Raw genomic sequence first — 17,270 nt, 5'->3', positions numbered from 1 at the left:
AGTCCCTTGTAGCCTGTTCCAGCAGTTCCCAGGCTAGGCTCATTGATTAACCCACCACAGTGGCCCACTTTACTGAGGATCCAAGCTCATCCAGGAGAGCAGGGCAAAAGCATTTACTGCTTCACAGGGCCTCCACTGACTTCCTTTCTCAGTGCTGAGATGACACACCTTTAAAACTTGAAGAAATCAGGTCTACAAAAGTTAGTGTAAAAGTTAATTTCCAGTCAACTAATCTTCAACAAAGAAGAAAAGAATATCCAATGGAAAAAAGACCATCTCTTCAACAAATGGTGCTGGGAAAATTGGACAGCCACATTGTGTAGATGAATGAAACTGGACCATACACCAAAATTCAAACTGGACCATACACAAAAACTCTTACACCATACACAGAAACTAAAAAATGATTGAAAGATCTAAATGTGAGACAGGAATCCATCAAAATCCAAAAGGAGAACACAGGCAGCAACCTCTTTGACCTCAGCTGCAGCAACTTCTTGCTAGACACATCTCCAAAGGCAAGGGAAACAAAGGCAAAAATGAACTATTGGTACTTCATTGGGATAAAAAGTTTTTGCACAGCAAAGGAAATGGGCAACAAAACTAAAAGGCAACCTACAGAATGGGAGAAGATATTTACAAATGACATGTCTGGTTAGTATCTAAAACCTATAAAGAATTTCCCAAATTCAACATCCAAAAAACCAAAAAAATTCATTCACAAAATGAGCAGAAGACATGAACAGGTATTTCTCCAAAGAAGACATACTAATGGCCAATAGACACATGAAAAGATGCTCAACATCACTCATCATCAGGGAAATACAAATCAAAACCATGATAAGATGCCACTTCACACCTGTCAGAATGGCTAAAATTAACAACTCAGGAAATAAGAGATGCTGATGAGGATGCAGAGAAAGGGGAATCCTCTTACACTGTTGACGGGAGTGCAAACCGGAGCAGCCACTCTGGAAAACAGTATGGAGGTTCCTCAAAACCTTAAAAATAGAACGACCCTATGACCTAGCAATTGTACTACTGGGTATTTATCCAAAGGATACAAAAATACTGATTCGAAGGAGCCCATGCACCCCAATGTTTATAGCAGCAATGTCCACAGTAGCAAAACTGTGGAAAGAGTCCAGACGTCCATCAACAGATGAATGGATAAAGAAGATTTGGTGTGTATGTATCTACAATGGAATATTACTCAGCCATCAAAAGGAAGGAAATCTCGCCATTTACAATCATGTGGATGGAACTAGAGGGCATTATGATAAGTGGAATAAGTCAGAGAAGAACAAATACCATATGATTTTACTTACATGTGGAATTTTAGAAGCAAAACAGGTGAGCATAGGTGAAGGGAAGGAAAAATAAAAGAAGATGAAAGTAGAGAAGGAGGCAAATCAGAAGAGACTCTTTAACTATAGGAAACAAACTGAGGGTTGCTGGAGGGTGGGGAGATGGGAGGATGGGGTAACTGGGCGATGGGTATTAAGGAGGGTCCGTGATGTGATGAGTGCTGAGTGTTCTATGCAACTGATGAACCACAAAATTCTACCTCTGTAACTAATAGTACAGTATATGTTAACTAAGTTGAATTTAAATTAAAAAAATTTTTAAGTTAATTTCCAGTTCCAGTTTCACAAACATGATTCATAGACTTCTTCATGTAGTAAGTTCTTACTGCACAGCACAAGTGGGTTCTCTGCCTGGGACGACAGATTCACTAAAGAGCCTAAATACTGTATTCTCCCCCAGACTGTAATCACACTTCCGATCTTGCATGGGCCTCCACTTTCTCTTCACACTCAGTTCCAAGGTGGTGATCTAGTCTAAGCAGTAGTTACCCCTGAATGTAGCCCTCCTGGGGCCGAATGCCCTTGAGTCCTATCTCAGAAAATGGACAGCCATGCAAACAAAACCAAAATGGACAGAAAGCACTGTAAGCCTTACATCTTAAAGGAATAAAAACCCAATTCCATTTTCACGGAAGCATTTGTGAAACCACCAAAGAGAGATTCTAATCAAAACATACGGCAAAACTAAAAAAATCCTCTTTCCCTATAAATACTTGTGAGAGCATTGTCGCTGCCTCTCCCACTGTCAGCCTTTCTCCTCCTTACCTCCAAACACCCCCAGACTCTCTAAAAAATGATTGAAAGATCTAAATGTGAGACAGGAATCCATCAAAATCCAAAAGGAGAACACAGGCCCAGCCTAAGAGCCCAGCCACACACCCTTTGTGTGGCTTTTCATGTGGTGCCTCCAGTTTCCGCCCCACCCATTTCTCTCATCAGCACAACCAAAGGCCACCCCTGTCTGAATCACAAGAGGCCTTCTTAGAAGCCATGGAGTGAGGGTGGCTGTGACCATTCAGAAATTAATTTTTTGTCCCAATCCTGTTACAAAATTATGTTTCATCGTAGTGATCTTTCTCCTATGTTACAGAATGCAGAACTATCTCAATGGGGCAAGGACAAGAGGTACACGCTCGAAAGCTGATTCAGATGTCCATGCAGCAGGTAGGTAACAAGACTAGTTAGTGGCAGGGCATCATTCTTCCTATGAGCCCTCTGGCCATCAGGTCTACGTCAGACTGCCACAGTGGTGGCTAAAGCATTCTGCCTGGGATGGTCCATCACAGTTTTCCATTTTTTTTATATATGCATAGTCAACCTTTGATTACCAGTACATTTTAAACCTTAAGCCGGTTGCACCTGACATCCCACGGAAAGCTTGTTTTATTTTCCATATTTTCCATGGAAAAAATATTTTCCATATTTTCCATATGTTCCATTATTTTCACTAATTTTTTTTTCTTTTTTTAGCATTAGGCAGACAGACTCCCTGGTCCTAAGAATGTAGCTCTAGCTGGAATTTTGCAATCGATATTAATACATAGTGTTTAAGAAGTGACAGACCAACACAGTTAAATTTCTATTTTCGGTTAAAGTCGGGCTTTTTTTTTCATTAATGGGTAGTTTCAGACAAATAACAAATATTTGAGGATGTTGTGTTTAAATATTGATAATAGTTTTTATTGAAAATTGCAAACTGAATGGAATGCTGAGAAATGTTTTCCATCACACCTAATAAATACACAGAACATTAATTTTCTAGAGATGCTTGGTAGATAGCAATTTCAGCTGTGATAAGAAATCACACTACTTATAAAAATAAAGGAAGATCTCAGTTTATGTTTAAGCGTTTGATCTCATAAGGTCTGAAGCAACTTTGGTGCCGCTTTTCCTTGGGAATTAATGACTAGAGAGGGTTAATGAGCTAAATCTCTGCTTGGTCCATCAGATTTTCAAGTTAGTCATTAATTCTCAAGTGCCTGAAGCCTTTTTCTTTACCACTTAATTATATTTAATAATATATTGTATCTAATTTATATATAGCAAGGCAGTTACATATAATTATTTTTACTCGGATCGAATGATTCCCTCCACTGAGTGATTTGACAGATTAACTCTGGACCTTAAATAATTTCTTCAGTCTCCATGAATGAGAAACTTTTAAATTTCAATACTGCATTCACACTAACCTTCTTTAGAATATTAGCTTTTATAAGTTCCACGTTCTGTTTCTCAAGGTGGAGTAAGTATTGATAATAATGACATTATGAGGGAAAAAAACCCAACAGCCCAGGAACAGGTACAGCCACTTGGCCACATTATGGACCCCAGAGTGAGGATGAAGCTCACATTGTTGAACAAAATGGGGAACGAGCGAGAAACTGGATCCATTATGGCGCCAGCTAAGTCAACTTTGAGGTCCTTCCTCCTCTGCACACCCCAGTTGTCTAGGTCAACCTGTCCCCTTTGCTGTTTAAGCCAGTCTTGAGTTGTATTTTCTCCCACAGTAGAAGGCATAATACATAATACATGTATTTACTGTGCTCAGGGTTTTGCAGCTCTATTGATCTGATCTCGTTAATATAAAGGTATCAAAATGTTGTCAGTTAAGAAACTATGTTCTCATAGAGCAGTGATGATTTTGTGACTTATATATTGCTAATGATAGTTTTTTCTAGTATTAAAATAGTGCTTAATAAGTTGTGTGGTTTTGGAACTATATGGGAAGAGTGATGAGAAAGATTAAGGCTTAGTATTCTTGTAGTCCAGGTCACCACATGTATGATGTCCAACTTTCAGGAGGTAATATGCATCTCTCTTTGTGACTATGGATGATATGATTTGGGGGTGAGTCCGTTCGGATTCATTTTAGGATGAGTTTTACAAATTCCAAAATACCCGTTCCCACCATTAGATGGTGCACACACTATATTTACACAAGACTTCAAGTTTTAATTTCTGTTTCCTTCTGAATCAGAGATGGCAGAGTACAATTATTTTGAACGCACTTGATTCCAGTCTTAACCAGTAGCAGAAGAAATGTTCGTATTGACGTATAATCATTTCATTAAAAACAGGTGCTCATGTTTTTACATGCCCTAAATAGAGTTTTTCTTTTTTTTCTAATTATACATTTTGTTTTCTTAACATCATGGCAAAAAGTTACAAGAAATTAATACAAAATCATTTTTGAATACAGGGTGGCTGGGTATTACTGCAAAATTGTCACCTTGGCCTAGAATTCATGGAAGAATTGCTAGAGACGTTAATTACCACCGAAGCCAATGATGACTCTTTCCGAGTGTGGATAACTACTGAGCCCCACAATCGATTTCCAATTACACTGCTTCAGGTTTGTTCCTGTGACATAGTGTCTTTTCCTTGAGAGTGATTTGAATGAAGATGGCATAGTGGCATTACTGAGAGAGGAAAACATGCCAGGGCTTTCAATCCAGCAGAGTCTCCAAGATCCTATACTCGTAACTGTCAAGATCTTGACTATAAGCCTCAATATCATATAGCAAATATTTCCGCACAAGAGTTCTAAGACTAAGTTCTAATTTATGGGGTTTCAGCTATGATGGACATTACTTTCGAATTTCGGCTGATATTTTATGTTGTCTAGGTATTGTCATTTCTACTTTATCCCTCATCTAATTTATAAAAACAAAACTACTGTTTGCTTTTTACAACAGACTTCTCTTAAATTCACTAATGAGCCACCACAAGGCATGCGTGCTGGTTTGAAAAGAACATTTGCCGGAATTAATCAAGACCTTCTGGATATCAGTAACTTACCCATGTGGAAGCCGATGCTTTACACAGTAGCATTTTTACACTCCACCGTGCAGGTAACTTCTGGCACAGTTTACACCTTTAGGGGGATGTTAGTGACGCCCTCTTGTTTCTCTCCCATGCTGTCTGCTTTCCTCACCCTGCTTTTTCTGTCCTTAATGGCACTTTGCCCCACCTGGCATGGTATATATGGTATATACTCGTCTGTGTACTTAACGTGTCCCCTGTCCCTTCCCATGACAGTGTAAGACTCTTGAAGACAAAGACTGTCGTTTTGTAATTGCTGAATCCCCTCTGTCATCCAATGTCTGGGGCATTGCCAGAGCTCAGTAAATATTTGTGAGGGGAACATGGGTTATTTATATAAGAATTTGGTTTTCAAAGTGCCTCTGCCGGCCAGGGAGGGTGTGTGCACCTTCTCATGTAATACTAACCACTACGTTTCTCAAGATAGGATTATCACCATGTTCAAAACGAGGAAATTGATGGATAAGATGTCCAGATGCATGAATAAATGAATGAAAATAGTTGTACTTTGAAATAGACACCAGAACAGGAACGTCAGCTATTTGCTAGTGATTTTTACTAAACTATTCTACTATTCTAATATTTTACTAAACTATTCTACTAAATAGTAGATTATTTAACCAGTGTGACTCCAAAGCTTGTGATTTTCCTCAAGCATTCAGGAATTTATGCCCTGGACTGTCCTAAGTAACAGGAGAACTTTGTTAAACTAGACACAGGGACAACAGAGCCCCAGCCCCAGTAGGCGTCCATCCCCCTCATCCCTTCAGTGTGTGAAAAACAAATGAGCTACATCTCCAGAAAAATAAAATAAAATAAAAATGAGGACATTGAGGCTCAGAAAGGTTAAGTTCATAGGCAGTAGATCTAGGGGTCGAGTCCAACACTCCTGCCTCGCATGGTAGTATGTTTTGAGCCCACCAGTGAAAGCAGTGCTGATATTGGGAGGGACGGTGGCTATCTGTCATTTGCTTTTACCATGCACTTGTGTATTTGCTTTTATTATACACTTCTATATTAATGTAGTAATTTTATAGCTCCACAACCACTTGTCTATGGGATATTTTCATTTTGTTATTGCTTTGTTCTACATTTGACTTTACATTTTGTTCTGTTTTTTTTATTATGCTATATTAGTTACCATATAGTACATCATTAGTTTTTGATGTAGTGTTCCATGATTCATTGTTTGCATGTAACACCCAGTATTTCAAGTTTAATGTACTTGATTGGCTTCTTCAGAGAGAGAGATGGACAGAACGGGCTTCTTTAACACTTTTCACATCTCTTCCCCGGCTGAGGCTGGAGTAAGGAAGGAATGAATGACGTAGCTTATGCCAGGAGCCGGGATTTAGCTCTGCAGTGGCATGGAGAGCTTCACCTCCTCTCTCCCCATCCTGCCCAAGGGTGGGGGGAATTTGGTGCTCATCCCAGAACATCTTGGGCGTATTTACCCTCAGGTTCCTTGTCCCTGCCACTTTACCAGGATCTCTGCTGCCCAGTGGGGATGGCTATGCAGAGGAGACAATTGTGCATCTCCTGCCTATTGGTCCCCTAATCCTGAGAGAGTTAAAATCAGGTTAAACACTTTGTGGGTGGTTATTTTTACTAAGTCTGATTGTGGCCTTTGGATTGTAAATTATAGCTTTCAAGTCACTGAAGCCTATTTCGTACATTCTTATCTAGGAATTGTTTGCTTTGCTAGGCCTTATCGTACTCTAATACAAATATTACTTTAACTCTGTTATTTAATTCACAATTCACAAATAATGTATTTTATGATTCTGTTCCCAGTAAGTGATGATTCAACTCTTCCACCAGGCTTATCATGGGGCGATGATTGGGGGTATTTTCCATATGGTCAGTGCAGTAGCCTGTCTTTCAGTGGTCATTATGTACAACACAGAGGAACCACAACAGGGCCATGGGCCAGTCATGGGGCTAAGGCGTGCTTGCACTTGACATGACATGTATTTGGGTTAAAACAGAAAAAGTCTCCATTGCTAAGGCTGTGAAAATAGAAGTCCAATGTCTTTTAAAATCCAGCCATCGTGTGCTGGAAAGAACACCTCATTGAGGACCAGGAGGCTGGGACATTAGACTCACCGTCAAATCAGTTAGCTGTGTGAGGATAGATTCCCATCTGTGTGTTTTGAAGCAGAAGGAGGTGATCTTTCAATTTTTTTTTCCCATTTCTAAAACCCTGTTATCAAGTTCTATGACTACACAGGGAGCATGGATAATTCAAGCATGGTTTCCCCTGTTCTGTTTTCATCATTAGCAGAAATACTTACTGTGATAGTGCCTAAATATTTTCTTTTACTTGTTAGGGTAGAGCTGGCTTGAGACAAAAACACAGCATTCTTGAGGAGCCTGTGGTCCTGGGCCAGCAGCATCCCTGTGGCCCGGGAGCTTGTAAGGGAGCTTGTAAGAGATGAATCTCGAGCCCCACCCCAGACCTGCTGAATCAGAATCTGCATTATAATAAGATGCCCAAGAACTCGTGTGTGTGTGTTCTAAAGTTGGAAGTGCAGTCACTGCTCAAAGGATATTTTAATTTTGTTATTGCTTTGTTGTTGCTCTGGGTTGGAGTGGTTGTGACTTAAATTTCTCTAGTGTTGGACATAATAGCCAAACACCTGATTTGTTAACTGATTAATTGATTCCTCCAAATTTAACCTAGATATCACTTGCTCTATGCACATATGAGGTTTATACACTTGTCCTTGCAGAGACAGACAAAAAGAACAAGGAATTGGGTCATGTCACATAATCTGAAGCTTTAGGCCTGGGGAGGAGTTCATGCTGGAGCCCATCACCCCTCAGAATACAGAATCTGGTAGTGAAACAGAGATCAAATGCGAGAGCTGTGTGACCCCCCCCCATGTAATTCCCTTACTGAATTGCAGTTTGGCCTCATGCCATCAACTCATCCCCGCACAAGGGCATCATGTGTTATGTGAACCTCACTTGTCACAGAGAACTAAATGAACTCCCCTCCCCTCCTATAAGAAGGGGAAGTAGACTTGGATGGTCAAGGGTGGTACAGTGAAGGGTGTGGTTTGTTTTGTGATTGAGGTAAGAGCAGGTTTACCTGGTAGTAGGGGGCCCTGGGTGCTTCCATGGGAACTGCAGAGACACACAAACCAATCTACACTGAGTTCTTCTTTCTCCAGTCTCCCTTGGGCCTCCCTCCCTTCTCCACCAGAAACGTACCAACCACAGAGGCCAGGAAGTTACAGCAGCAACAGCACTCTTACTACAATCAGGTGATGTCTCTGCCGTAACCAGCCAGCCCTCCTGCCTTTCCCATGGGAACCCACCACCATCCCCAGCATCCTAGTGGATGCCTTGGCCACTACTCCCTGACAACATACCCACCTCCTCTTGGAGCTTAGTCTCAATGGGATCTTCCTTCTGGCCTTATCATCATCTCTCTATGGTTTCCCAGAAATTCCAGTGCAGCGCCATTTTGGGTTTCAGAGCAAGGTTATATTCACCCTTCAGAATCCTAATTTTAAAATATCTTCCTCCAAAGTCTTGGTCTTTTGAAACACAGTAATTGCATTTGTATTGCTCTCCCAGTACCTCCTGCAGAAAGTCAGAACAGCACCTTCTGGTGGTCAGTGTGCCATCCTTGGATGGTCAATGTACCACCCTCTGATTGAACAATGCATTGGACCGAGTGAATATCTAACATAGTCATTGCCTGGTTCTCAGTCATTGCCTGGGCCCCAGAATCCCTGGGAGCAGGCAGCAAGGTGGGCTGCTCAGTCCTTCTAAAAACCTCTTAAGTGATTCTAATACCAACAAGAATTAGGAATAACTGCCAAATATCCATTGTCCTTAAGACAGGAGTCCATCACTTTTATGTCCTTTCCATGGTTTGGAATTTCTCTCCTCATCACCTTGGCTTGCCGAAATTGAGGCTTACTTTTTGGGAATTTTCCAATAGGTTATGCACGAATCTATGAGGTTTTTTGCTAAAGTCATTGATTAGGCCCTCTCGGGGCTTGCAGTGGCAGATGCAGACTTGGATATTTTATCCTGGCCCTTAAAAATAATTAAATATTTAATGAAAATGGCCATATCAAATAGGATTCAGGGAATTCCACTGCCAGCAGGTTTTCTTTCCAAAAAGTCTCCTACATCTTGTTTTCTTTCTTTTTCTTTTTTTTTTAAAGATTTTATTTATTTATTTGACAGAGATCCCAAGTAGGCAGAGCGGCAGGCAGAGAGAGAGAGAGGGAGAAGCAGGCTTCCTGCTGAGCAGAGAGCCTGATGCGGGGCTCGATCCCAGGACCCTGGGATCATGACCTGAGCCGAAGGCAGAGGCTTCAACCCACTGAGCCACCCAGGCGCCCCTACATCTTGTTTTCTTTCTCAAGTTTGAGCCTTGACAAGGATTACCTTCAAGTTTAATAGTGCTTATGAAAGTCTTGCTTTGGGGAGGCGTGACTACAAAGTTCTTAGTTTAAATGTCTTTAGAGGACCCCTAGATGGCTGAGGTGGTTGGGCATCTGCTCTTCAGCTCAGGTCATCATCCCAGGGTCCTGGGAGTGAGTCCTGCATGGGGCTCTCTGCTCAGCGGGGAGCCTTGCTTCTCCCTCTGCCTGCTGTTCTCCTCTGCTTGTGCTGTCTCTCATGGTCTCTCTCTAATAGATAAATAAAATCTTTTAAAAAAGTCTTCAGAATAATTACAATAATATGATACAGGTCTAGAGAAAGATCTTTTACATTTTGCTTGATGGTTTTTTGCAGGGGTTCTGGCCATGTCTGTTCATTATGTTTACCTTTTAAAATTTCCCTTGTGTTATGTAGTATGGATTGGATTTTTCATTTTATGTTAGTTCCAGTAATTGAATAAAACAGGATGTGATGCTCCAAAGAGAGCCTTGTTTTGAAGATGCAACTGAAGTGATTCTGTCTTGGGCTGTGGGAGATGGGCTCATTGGACTGAGGTAGAATCCAACATAAAATTGGAAATGGCTTTGACATCATTAAGATGAGCAACTTGTCTTCAGCATCCAAAGGAGGATTCCAAGTTTTCCGTATTTCACTAGTAGTTCTCTGTCTTGTTGATTCTTTGGAATACAAGAAGGAACCATTTTGGTCAAATTCGGTAAAGAGTAGACTAGTTTTCCTAAAATCACCACTCTCCAACTTAGTAATGAATAATAACTCCCTACTGCTGAATCAAGTTTTCGCTCTTTATCCTGACATTCATATCTGTCTTATGTTTTACCCCTGAATCATGAGCGTGTAGTTCTAGCTACTCACCAGAGGTCACTCTCTGCTGCAGTAAAACCATTTACCTGCAGCCTCTTGCTAGATACATCGGGAGCTTTGTGTTCCTGTCTTTGTCATAGCCTCCGCCAAGCCCGGAAGTCTTTTCTCCCTGCTTTTAAAAGACCACCTTCGGTTCCATTCTTCCCAGAAGCCTCTGACTGTCTTCTTCAGGCTTATCATTTGTTAAATTTTGATAATTAATTATAGTCACCATCACATTGTCCTCTCCTTGTTTCTAAGTCTTATTTTCTCAACTGGATTAAAACTTCTTTAAAATACATTGATTTTAATATTTTTCCATTGTCTCACATAGGACTCATCCCATAGTTTCAAAAATACTAAAGTACTAAAATACTAAAGACTGAAGAGATTCAGAATTCCAAATATTCCAAATTCTAGCAAGGCAGCCTGCTTTTGATATTCCAAATGTGTTATTAGTTCTTCTCCCGAGGGTTTGAGTCTATGATCTGACAGTATTTCAAGGTGATAATTCAGGGTACTTTATTTTTTTATTTTTATCTTATTTTTATTTTTTTTACTTTCTTTATTGTCACTTAGAGAGATCAGTGAGTACAAAAAAAGTTACAAGAAAATGAATTTACTTCATTTGTAAAGAAAAGTCACCCTCCCAAGATTTTGTCTTTTGTTTTTTCCGAGATAAGCTAAATAGCTTATGACTTTAGTGAACCAACCTAAAAAGTAAATGCTTCAAATGAAATTTGATAGTAAATAGCATTAAGTGAAACAAATCTCAGCATTATAGCAATTTTCAAAGATCATATTTTAAGGAGCAGTGGAATTGCAATGGCTCAGTACATGTAAATGGAAGTGTTTCCATAGAGCCAATTTAAGCAGTTTTTATAATTGGAAAGGAAGAATTATTTTCCATTCAGTCTCCTGTCTAATTGAACTGTAAATTTAAAAAATTAAGTCAAACATAGGTGAAACAATTTTAGAGTTGATTCTCTTTAAAAAAAAAAAATAGAGGAAAACATTTTCATTTCACCAATAATTGGTTAGCTTCCTTCTTTTTGAAGGCTTCCAGGTACAAGAAATTCCAGAGGCTCAAGGCTTAGCTGAATGCATTTTCATGTTAATATCGCATAGGGTCTCCCAACTCATTCTTGCTCCAAAATAACTTGGAGGGAGATCACCTCAGTGTTTCTGGGATCCACTCCAGAAATTCTCTTGAATTTCTGTGTCAGCCTCAGAAATCACCCCCCTGAGGATGAGGAGAGTGCCTTTCATTCTGAAAATAATCAATAATCAATCTAGTGTTCATTTCAGAATCATAATCCTTTCCCCAAGAAAGTGCAAAGGGGAGACAAAAATGGGAGACCTGTTTCTCACTGTCAAGGTTCAAAATCTGGTTATAGGACCAAATATTTCAACATGAAACAAACAAACAAAAAAACAACACGTCACGGCAGCATGAATGTTGAGACCAGGAAGTGGAAAGCCATCAAGAGAAGCTGACGCATTAAAGAGCCAGGGTTCTCCTGCATGCACAGGGGATGATACCACAGTCCTCTTCATCTGTCAAAGCACCTCTGCTCCTTCTCACTTTCTCTGTGTTCAAGGTGGAAGATGGTGCTTCACAGCTCCCAAATTTAGAAGTCTCCCTACTTTAAGCTCTAACTAGGATAAATTCTAGATAACAGTCTGAACCCTAAGTTCAAATTCCTGGGAGGAGGAATCTGGTTTGGTCTTTCTTGGGCTGGCTGTCCACCTTCTGTCTAATTAGCTAAGGGATGAGGATGGGAGTCACACCATTACAGATGTCTAATATCTGACAGCCTAACCTAAGGAAGTATGGGTCTGCCTTCAGTCTTGTTAAAAAGGAGACAACAGACCCAGAATAGAGTTACTTGTGCTAAGCCCACATTGCCAAACCGAAACCAATACATAACCTAACTGCAATTTCAACCTTCTCCAGGAGTGTGATTTTAACCAGTTAGTCTGGAATTTCCTGGCCAGCACTAGTGAGGTAGCCCCCTAATAGGCCCCTTTTCCTCCCCAAAGAAAGGTGACTTTGCCCAGAATAATCCTTTTTCTTACTTATGACTTCCTTGTGCCATCTCCTCTCTGCCTTTAAAAACCTTCCCTTTTTCTGTAGCTCTTTGGGGCTCCTTCCTATTTGCTAAATGGGATGCCTCCTGATTCATCAATCATTCAATAAAGCCATGGAGATCTTTAAGATTTACTTGGTTGAATTTTTATTTAATGGTCTGATCTCCCAGGGTCAGGACATCTGGACCCAAATTACCCAGATTAATTTTCATGGTTTACTTAATATTTTAAAAGCACATTCTGAAAATCAGTAATTAAACCTTCTTGCTTTCTGAATTTTTTTCTCTGTCCTATGCATGAACTTGTCTAAACTAAAATTCATTTAGTTCTTTTAAATCATGGTATTCATTAGGATCTAAAGCATGAAGCCGTTATAGTAAGAACTTATCAGAATGACTTGTGAAAACAGTGTGTGAGTGTGTGGTATGTGTGTGTGTGTTAAGGAAGGCAGAAGAGAGAAAGAAAAGTTAGTATATATTTAGAGGTAGAGAAGTAGAATTATACCTTTCTATAGGTGTTTTGGGATTCTACTCTCCCCATGGATTCTCACCTCAACCACTAGGGTCAAAGGGCTAGGAGCTAAACCCAAGTAAATAATTGGACCTCCCTTAGAGACTGGTTGTGCACCGAGGCAGAGAAAGCTGATGGAGTAGTGATATTTTAGTTAATCTATGCGGTTCAATAGGTGATCAGAGCCTGGAGCTACTGGTTCTAATGTGGTCTTCAGAATATCGAGGCAGTTGAATCATTTGATCTGAGCCCCTTTGGATTATTTATGGGCAATCTGGCAGTTCCAAACAGTTAACTATATCCCATGGGAGAGAACAAATGAGGGCAATGTGAAAGTTTTAAGAAGAAATGTGTCATGTCTCACAGTAGAGATTTGGGGTTTTCAAAGCCTGAAATTGCAAGATTACAAACTAGTAGGGGGCTCTAGATGCTCTCAAGGGCTTAAGATATTCAACTGGGAAAACAAAAATTTAAACTCTTGCACTGAACATTTGAAAGTTTTTAGAGTCCAATTCAGAATAAATGAATTAATTTAATAGACATTTATTGAGCATCTACTGCATGTTTTTAAATTGGCCATGGAAACCTAGACTTTTTTTTAAAGCCCAAGAACTCCACTCTAGCAAATAGTTGAGGATTTTTTTTTAAAGATTTTTATTTATTTATTTTTGCAAGACAAAGAAAGCAGGCACATGTGTACATGAGCAGAGGGAGGAGTGGGCAGAGGGAGAGGGAGAAGCAGGTTCCCAATGCGGCACCCGGACTTGATCCCAGCACCCTGGGATCATGACCTGAGCAGACAGACGCTTAACTGACTGAGCCACCCAGGTGCCTGAGGATTTGTCCTTGTAAACCATTTGGCAATAGAACCACGAAGTAGTATTTCTGAAGAGTAATGTACCTAAAATTCTATACTGTTCTTTTATGACATCAACTCGTCTCTATATCATGCCTTAATTTTCCTATACTTTATGTTTTAATAATAATAAGAGAAATCAGCTGCATTCAATTTTAAAATCTCACTCATTTTCTTTGGTGTTCTTAAGGAGCGACGCAAATTTGGCCCCTTAGGATGGAATATTCCCTATGAATTCAATTCTGCTGACTTTGCAGCCAGCATCCAGTTCATTCAAAATCACCTTGATGAATGTGATATTAAAAAAGTGAGTGAAATTGTTATTTTCCCCATTTTTAGTATTGTCCTCAAATCAAGGTTCTACAGACATTTTCAGTCTATAATACACAGCGGAACCCACTGAGGTTCCCCTTACCTCTCCCAAAAGGGACTGCTCATTCTAATCCATTGTTTATATGTCCAGGCCCTTCCCTCACACCCCTACTTCCCCTAGGAGTGCATTCGGACCCCAATCCCACACTTGTGTTCCCCCCCCATCTCTCTCCCGTGCACATACAGCAGAGACAGACCACAAATGAGGCAAGTCTGTGCACAGAAACTCCATAACCTTCCTCGTATCGCACCTAGCTGCCCCCAGTGCACTTCAAGAGAATGTAAACCTTAAATCAGACTTTTCTTCCAGCATCTCTCACTGATGCCTCTTCAGAAGTGAAATGTTATCTCAGCCCACACCACACAAGAGTTCTTTCTTACCTTTAGTCACATCTTTTTTTTTTTTTTAAGATTTTACTTATTTATTCAATAGAGAGAGATTACAAGTAGGCAGAGAGGTAGGCAGAGAGGTAGGGGAAGCAGGCTCCCCACCGAGCAGAGAGCTGAATGTGGGGCTCCATCCCAGGACCCTGAGATCATGGGCTTGATCCCAGGACTCTGGGATCATGACCTGAACAGAAGGCAGAGGCTCAACCCACTGAGCCACCCAGGTGCCCCCTTTAGTCACATCTTAACAGATGTTTAAACTTACACAAATAGATAGCAATAATTTCTAATAATGGTCACCGGTCATCGTCCAGCATTTCACAGTTCTCAAAGTGCTCACGTGTGGAGGATCTCACCTGTATCTTCACAACTCTTTGAGGTCAGCATAGAAGGCATTACAGTTGTCCCCATTTTACTGATGAGGTAATGGACAAGAGACAATAAAGGACTTCCTCCAGGTCATAGAGCTAAGAACACAATCCAGTTGTCCCTCCACATGTGTTAGGAAGGGTTGGAAATTCATTTTTTCTATGGTCTGGAGCAAGTTTATGAGCCTCTAGGAGGCTTTTTCCTCATCTACAAAGCAGCCTTGGTTTCTGTGAGGAGTAAGTGAATTCACATTTGTGAAAGCACAGTATATGGTGCATAATAAGAACTCAATAAATTCCAGTTTTCTACTGTCTCCTCTTCTTTCTCATAGTAGATCTTGAAGCTAATTATAGGTACTAGAATGTCAGTATGGCGATGGTAAGTCATGATGAATTCATTTTTTTTAAAGATTTTATTTCTTTATTTGACAGACAGATCACAAGTAGGCAGAGAGGAAGGCAGAGAGAGAGGAGGAAGCAGGCTCCCCCCTGAGCAAAGAGCCTGATGTGGGGCTTGATCCCAGGACTCTGGGATCATGACCTGAGCCGAAGGCAGAGGCTTTAACCCACTGAGCCACCCACGCGCCCCACCATGATGAATTCTTATGTGGGCCACTGGAGGATCTAGAATCAAACCATTACTTTTTCTTGAAGTTACAAAGGGATATTAAATTAAGTATGACAGTTTGATGAAAAATTACATCATACAGGTTCACAGTCTGTTATTATTTATCATTTATATATAATAGTTAACCTTGAAATAGTTGCTTTGAAAGGCAGTGGAGCTGATGAATCAGAATTTAGCCAAAAGAAAATAAATTTTAAAAAATCAAGCATTCTTATTTTTCCTACCCCAAATGTATTAAGTAAAAAAACTATTAATATCTGTAATGTATTGCCAGGATAAGATTGCTATGGAAATTAATAAATACTTTGATTTAGTCATAGCTCACAGAATGAGACAGCAAAGGATTGCATTGTAGAAAAATGCTGTGAATGAATAATTTTCTGGTTGTTCTCGTACTGATTCAGAAAATATATTACTAAGAAAGCACATTAAACAGTTGATTACTTGATTTTTCCCCCTTTTTTCTTTTTTCTAACAGCTTGGCATTACTATAATGAGTATTATAGAGGATTACATCCACCAAGTGAAAAAATTGTCTTTTCCCCCTATTTTAAATAATGAGTAATATATTCCCTTGTTATTTAGTATTGTAGATTTTTCTTTGATGACCAAACCCTGGCAGTTTCCATCATGTAATAGCAAAAGAGTTACTAACAGAAGAATGTGAGTCATTTTAAAAGTGATCTAGCTCATGCTTCCTTTTTGAGATATTTCCTCCAGGAAAAGACTTGAAATGTTTAGAGTTACTTGTTTGGATTGACAATGGATAATCTTTTGTATTTTTAATAAAGGGTGTATCATGGAGTACGGTTCGGTACATGATTGGAGAAGTTCAATACGGAGGCAGAGTGACAGATGACTTTGATAAACGTCTACTCAATTGCTTTGCTAGGGTAAGTCAATTTACAGGAAAAGCATGGGACACATTTCATTTTATTTTCCTTTTAAACAAGAATATTTGTTTGTTTATAATTGGTGAGCCAAACTTACGGGTGGGAAAAACCCAGATTGCAGAGCTGCTGAAAAGAAACCAGCCAGCAAAACCAAAGTCAAAACCAAAACCCAAGCCCAACCAACTAGCAATCTACCTGTGGTCCAGAGGATAATAGTGGTCAACTCCCAATAGTCTGTAAATTTTCCCCTGTATAAATAAGTTGCATATTTTCAGGGTCTCTCCCCACTGTCCCGCCTCCATGAAAACATGACAGCTTATTTGCTACTTTCTTAGAGTGCAAGTCTCCGGAAGATTTCAAACCCCCAAATAAGTGACTGAAGAATTAACCATGATTTGAGTATTCTCATCTTTTCCATTAGGACACACAACTGAAAATTGATAGAGTGTTCATTTTTCCTTCTGTGTCCAGTAAAATCTACATACATCACACTGGCGAACATTTTCTAGCAAAAACTATTCCTTAGCAATTACAGTTTTCACATCAGTGACAAAATGTATAAATATAAGACTCAAACTCTTCTTAAAATTTTTACATGTTAAAGAAGCAATATGTATTACCTAAGTGGGAAAAATCAGATATGTTAAATATTTTATGATTATCTGAATTCTTTATAGTTGGATCTATATTGGCAATTCTCTGTTTCAG

General features: G+C 39.8%; 1 protein-coding gene across 1 annotated transcript in view; it reads left to right on the top strand.

The window, feature by feature from the left end:
• The window catches only part of LOC111147554 (dynein axonemal heavy chain 8), a 333,965-nt gene that overhangs the window by 262,150 nt on the left and 54,545 nt on the right, over positions 1-17,270 (top strand). The window contains exons 82-86 of the mRNA XM_022503648.1: positions 2,458-2,531; positions 4,567-4,719; positions 5,063-5,218; positions 14,105-14,221; positions 16,461-16,562. Coding sequence (XP_022359356.1) covers positions 2,458-2,531; positions 4,567-4,719; positions 5,063-5,218; positions 14,105-14,221; positions 16,461-16,562 — 602 coding nt within the window. The remainder of the gene's footprint in view (positions 1-2,457; positions 2,532-4,566; positions 4,720-5,062; positions 5,219-14,104; positions 14,222-16,460; positions 16,563-17,270) is intronic.

Source organism: Enhydra lutris, unplaced genomic scaffold (genome assembly GCF_002288905.1).
Source record: "Enhydra lutris kenyoni isolate GAN:26980312 unplaced genomic scaffold, ASM228890v2 scaffoldscaffold17, whole genome shotgun sequence".
NCBI lineage: Eukaryota > Metazoa > Chordata > Mammalia > Carnivora > Mustelidae > Enhydra > Enhydra lutris.
The sequence above is the reverse complement of the archived record's forward strand: the minus strand, read 5'-3'. Positions and strand labels throughout refer to the sequence as shown.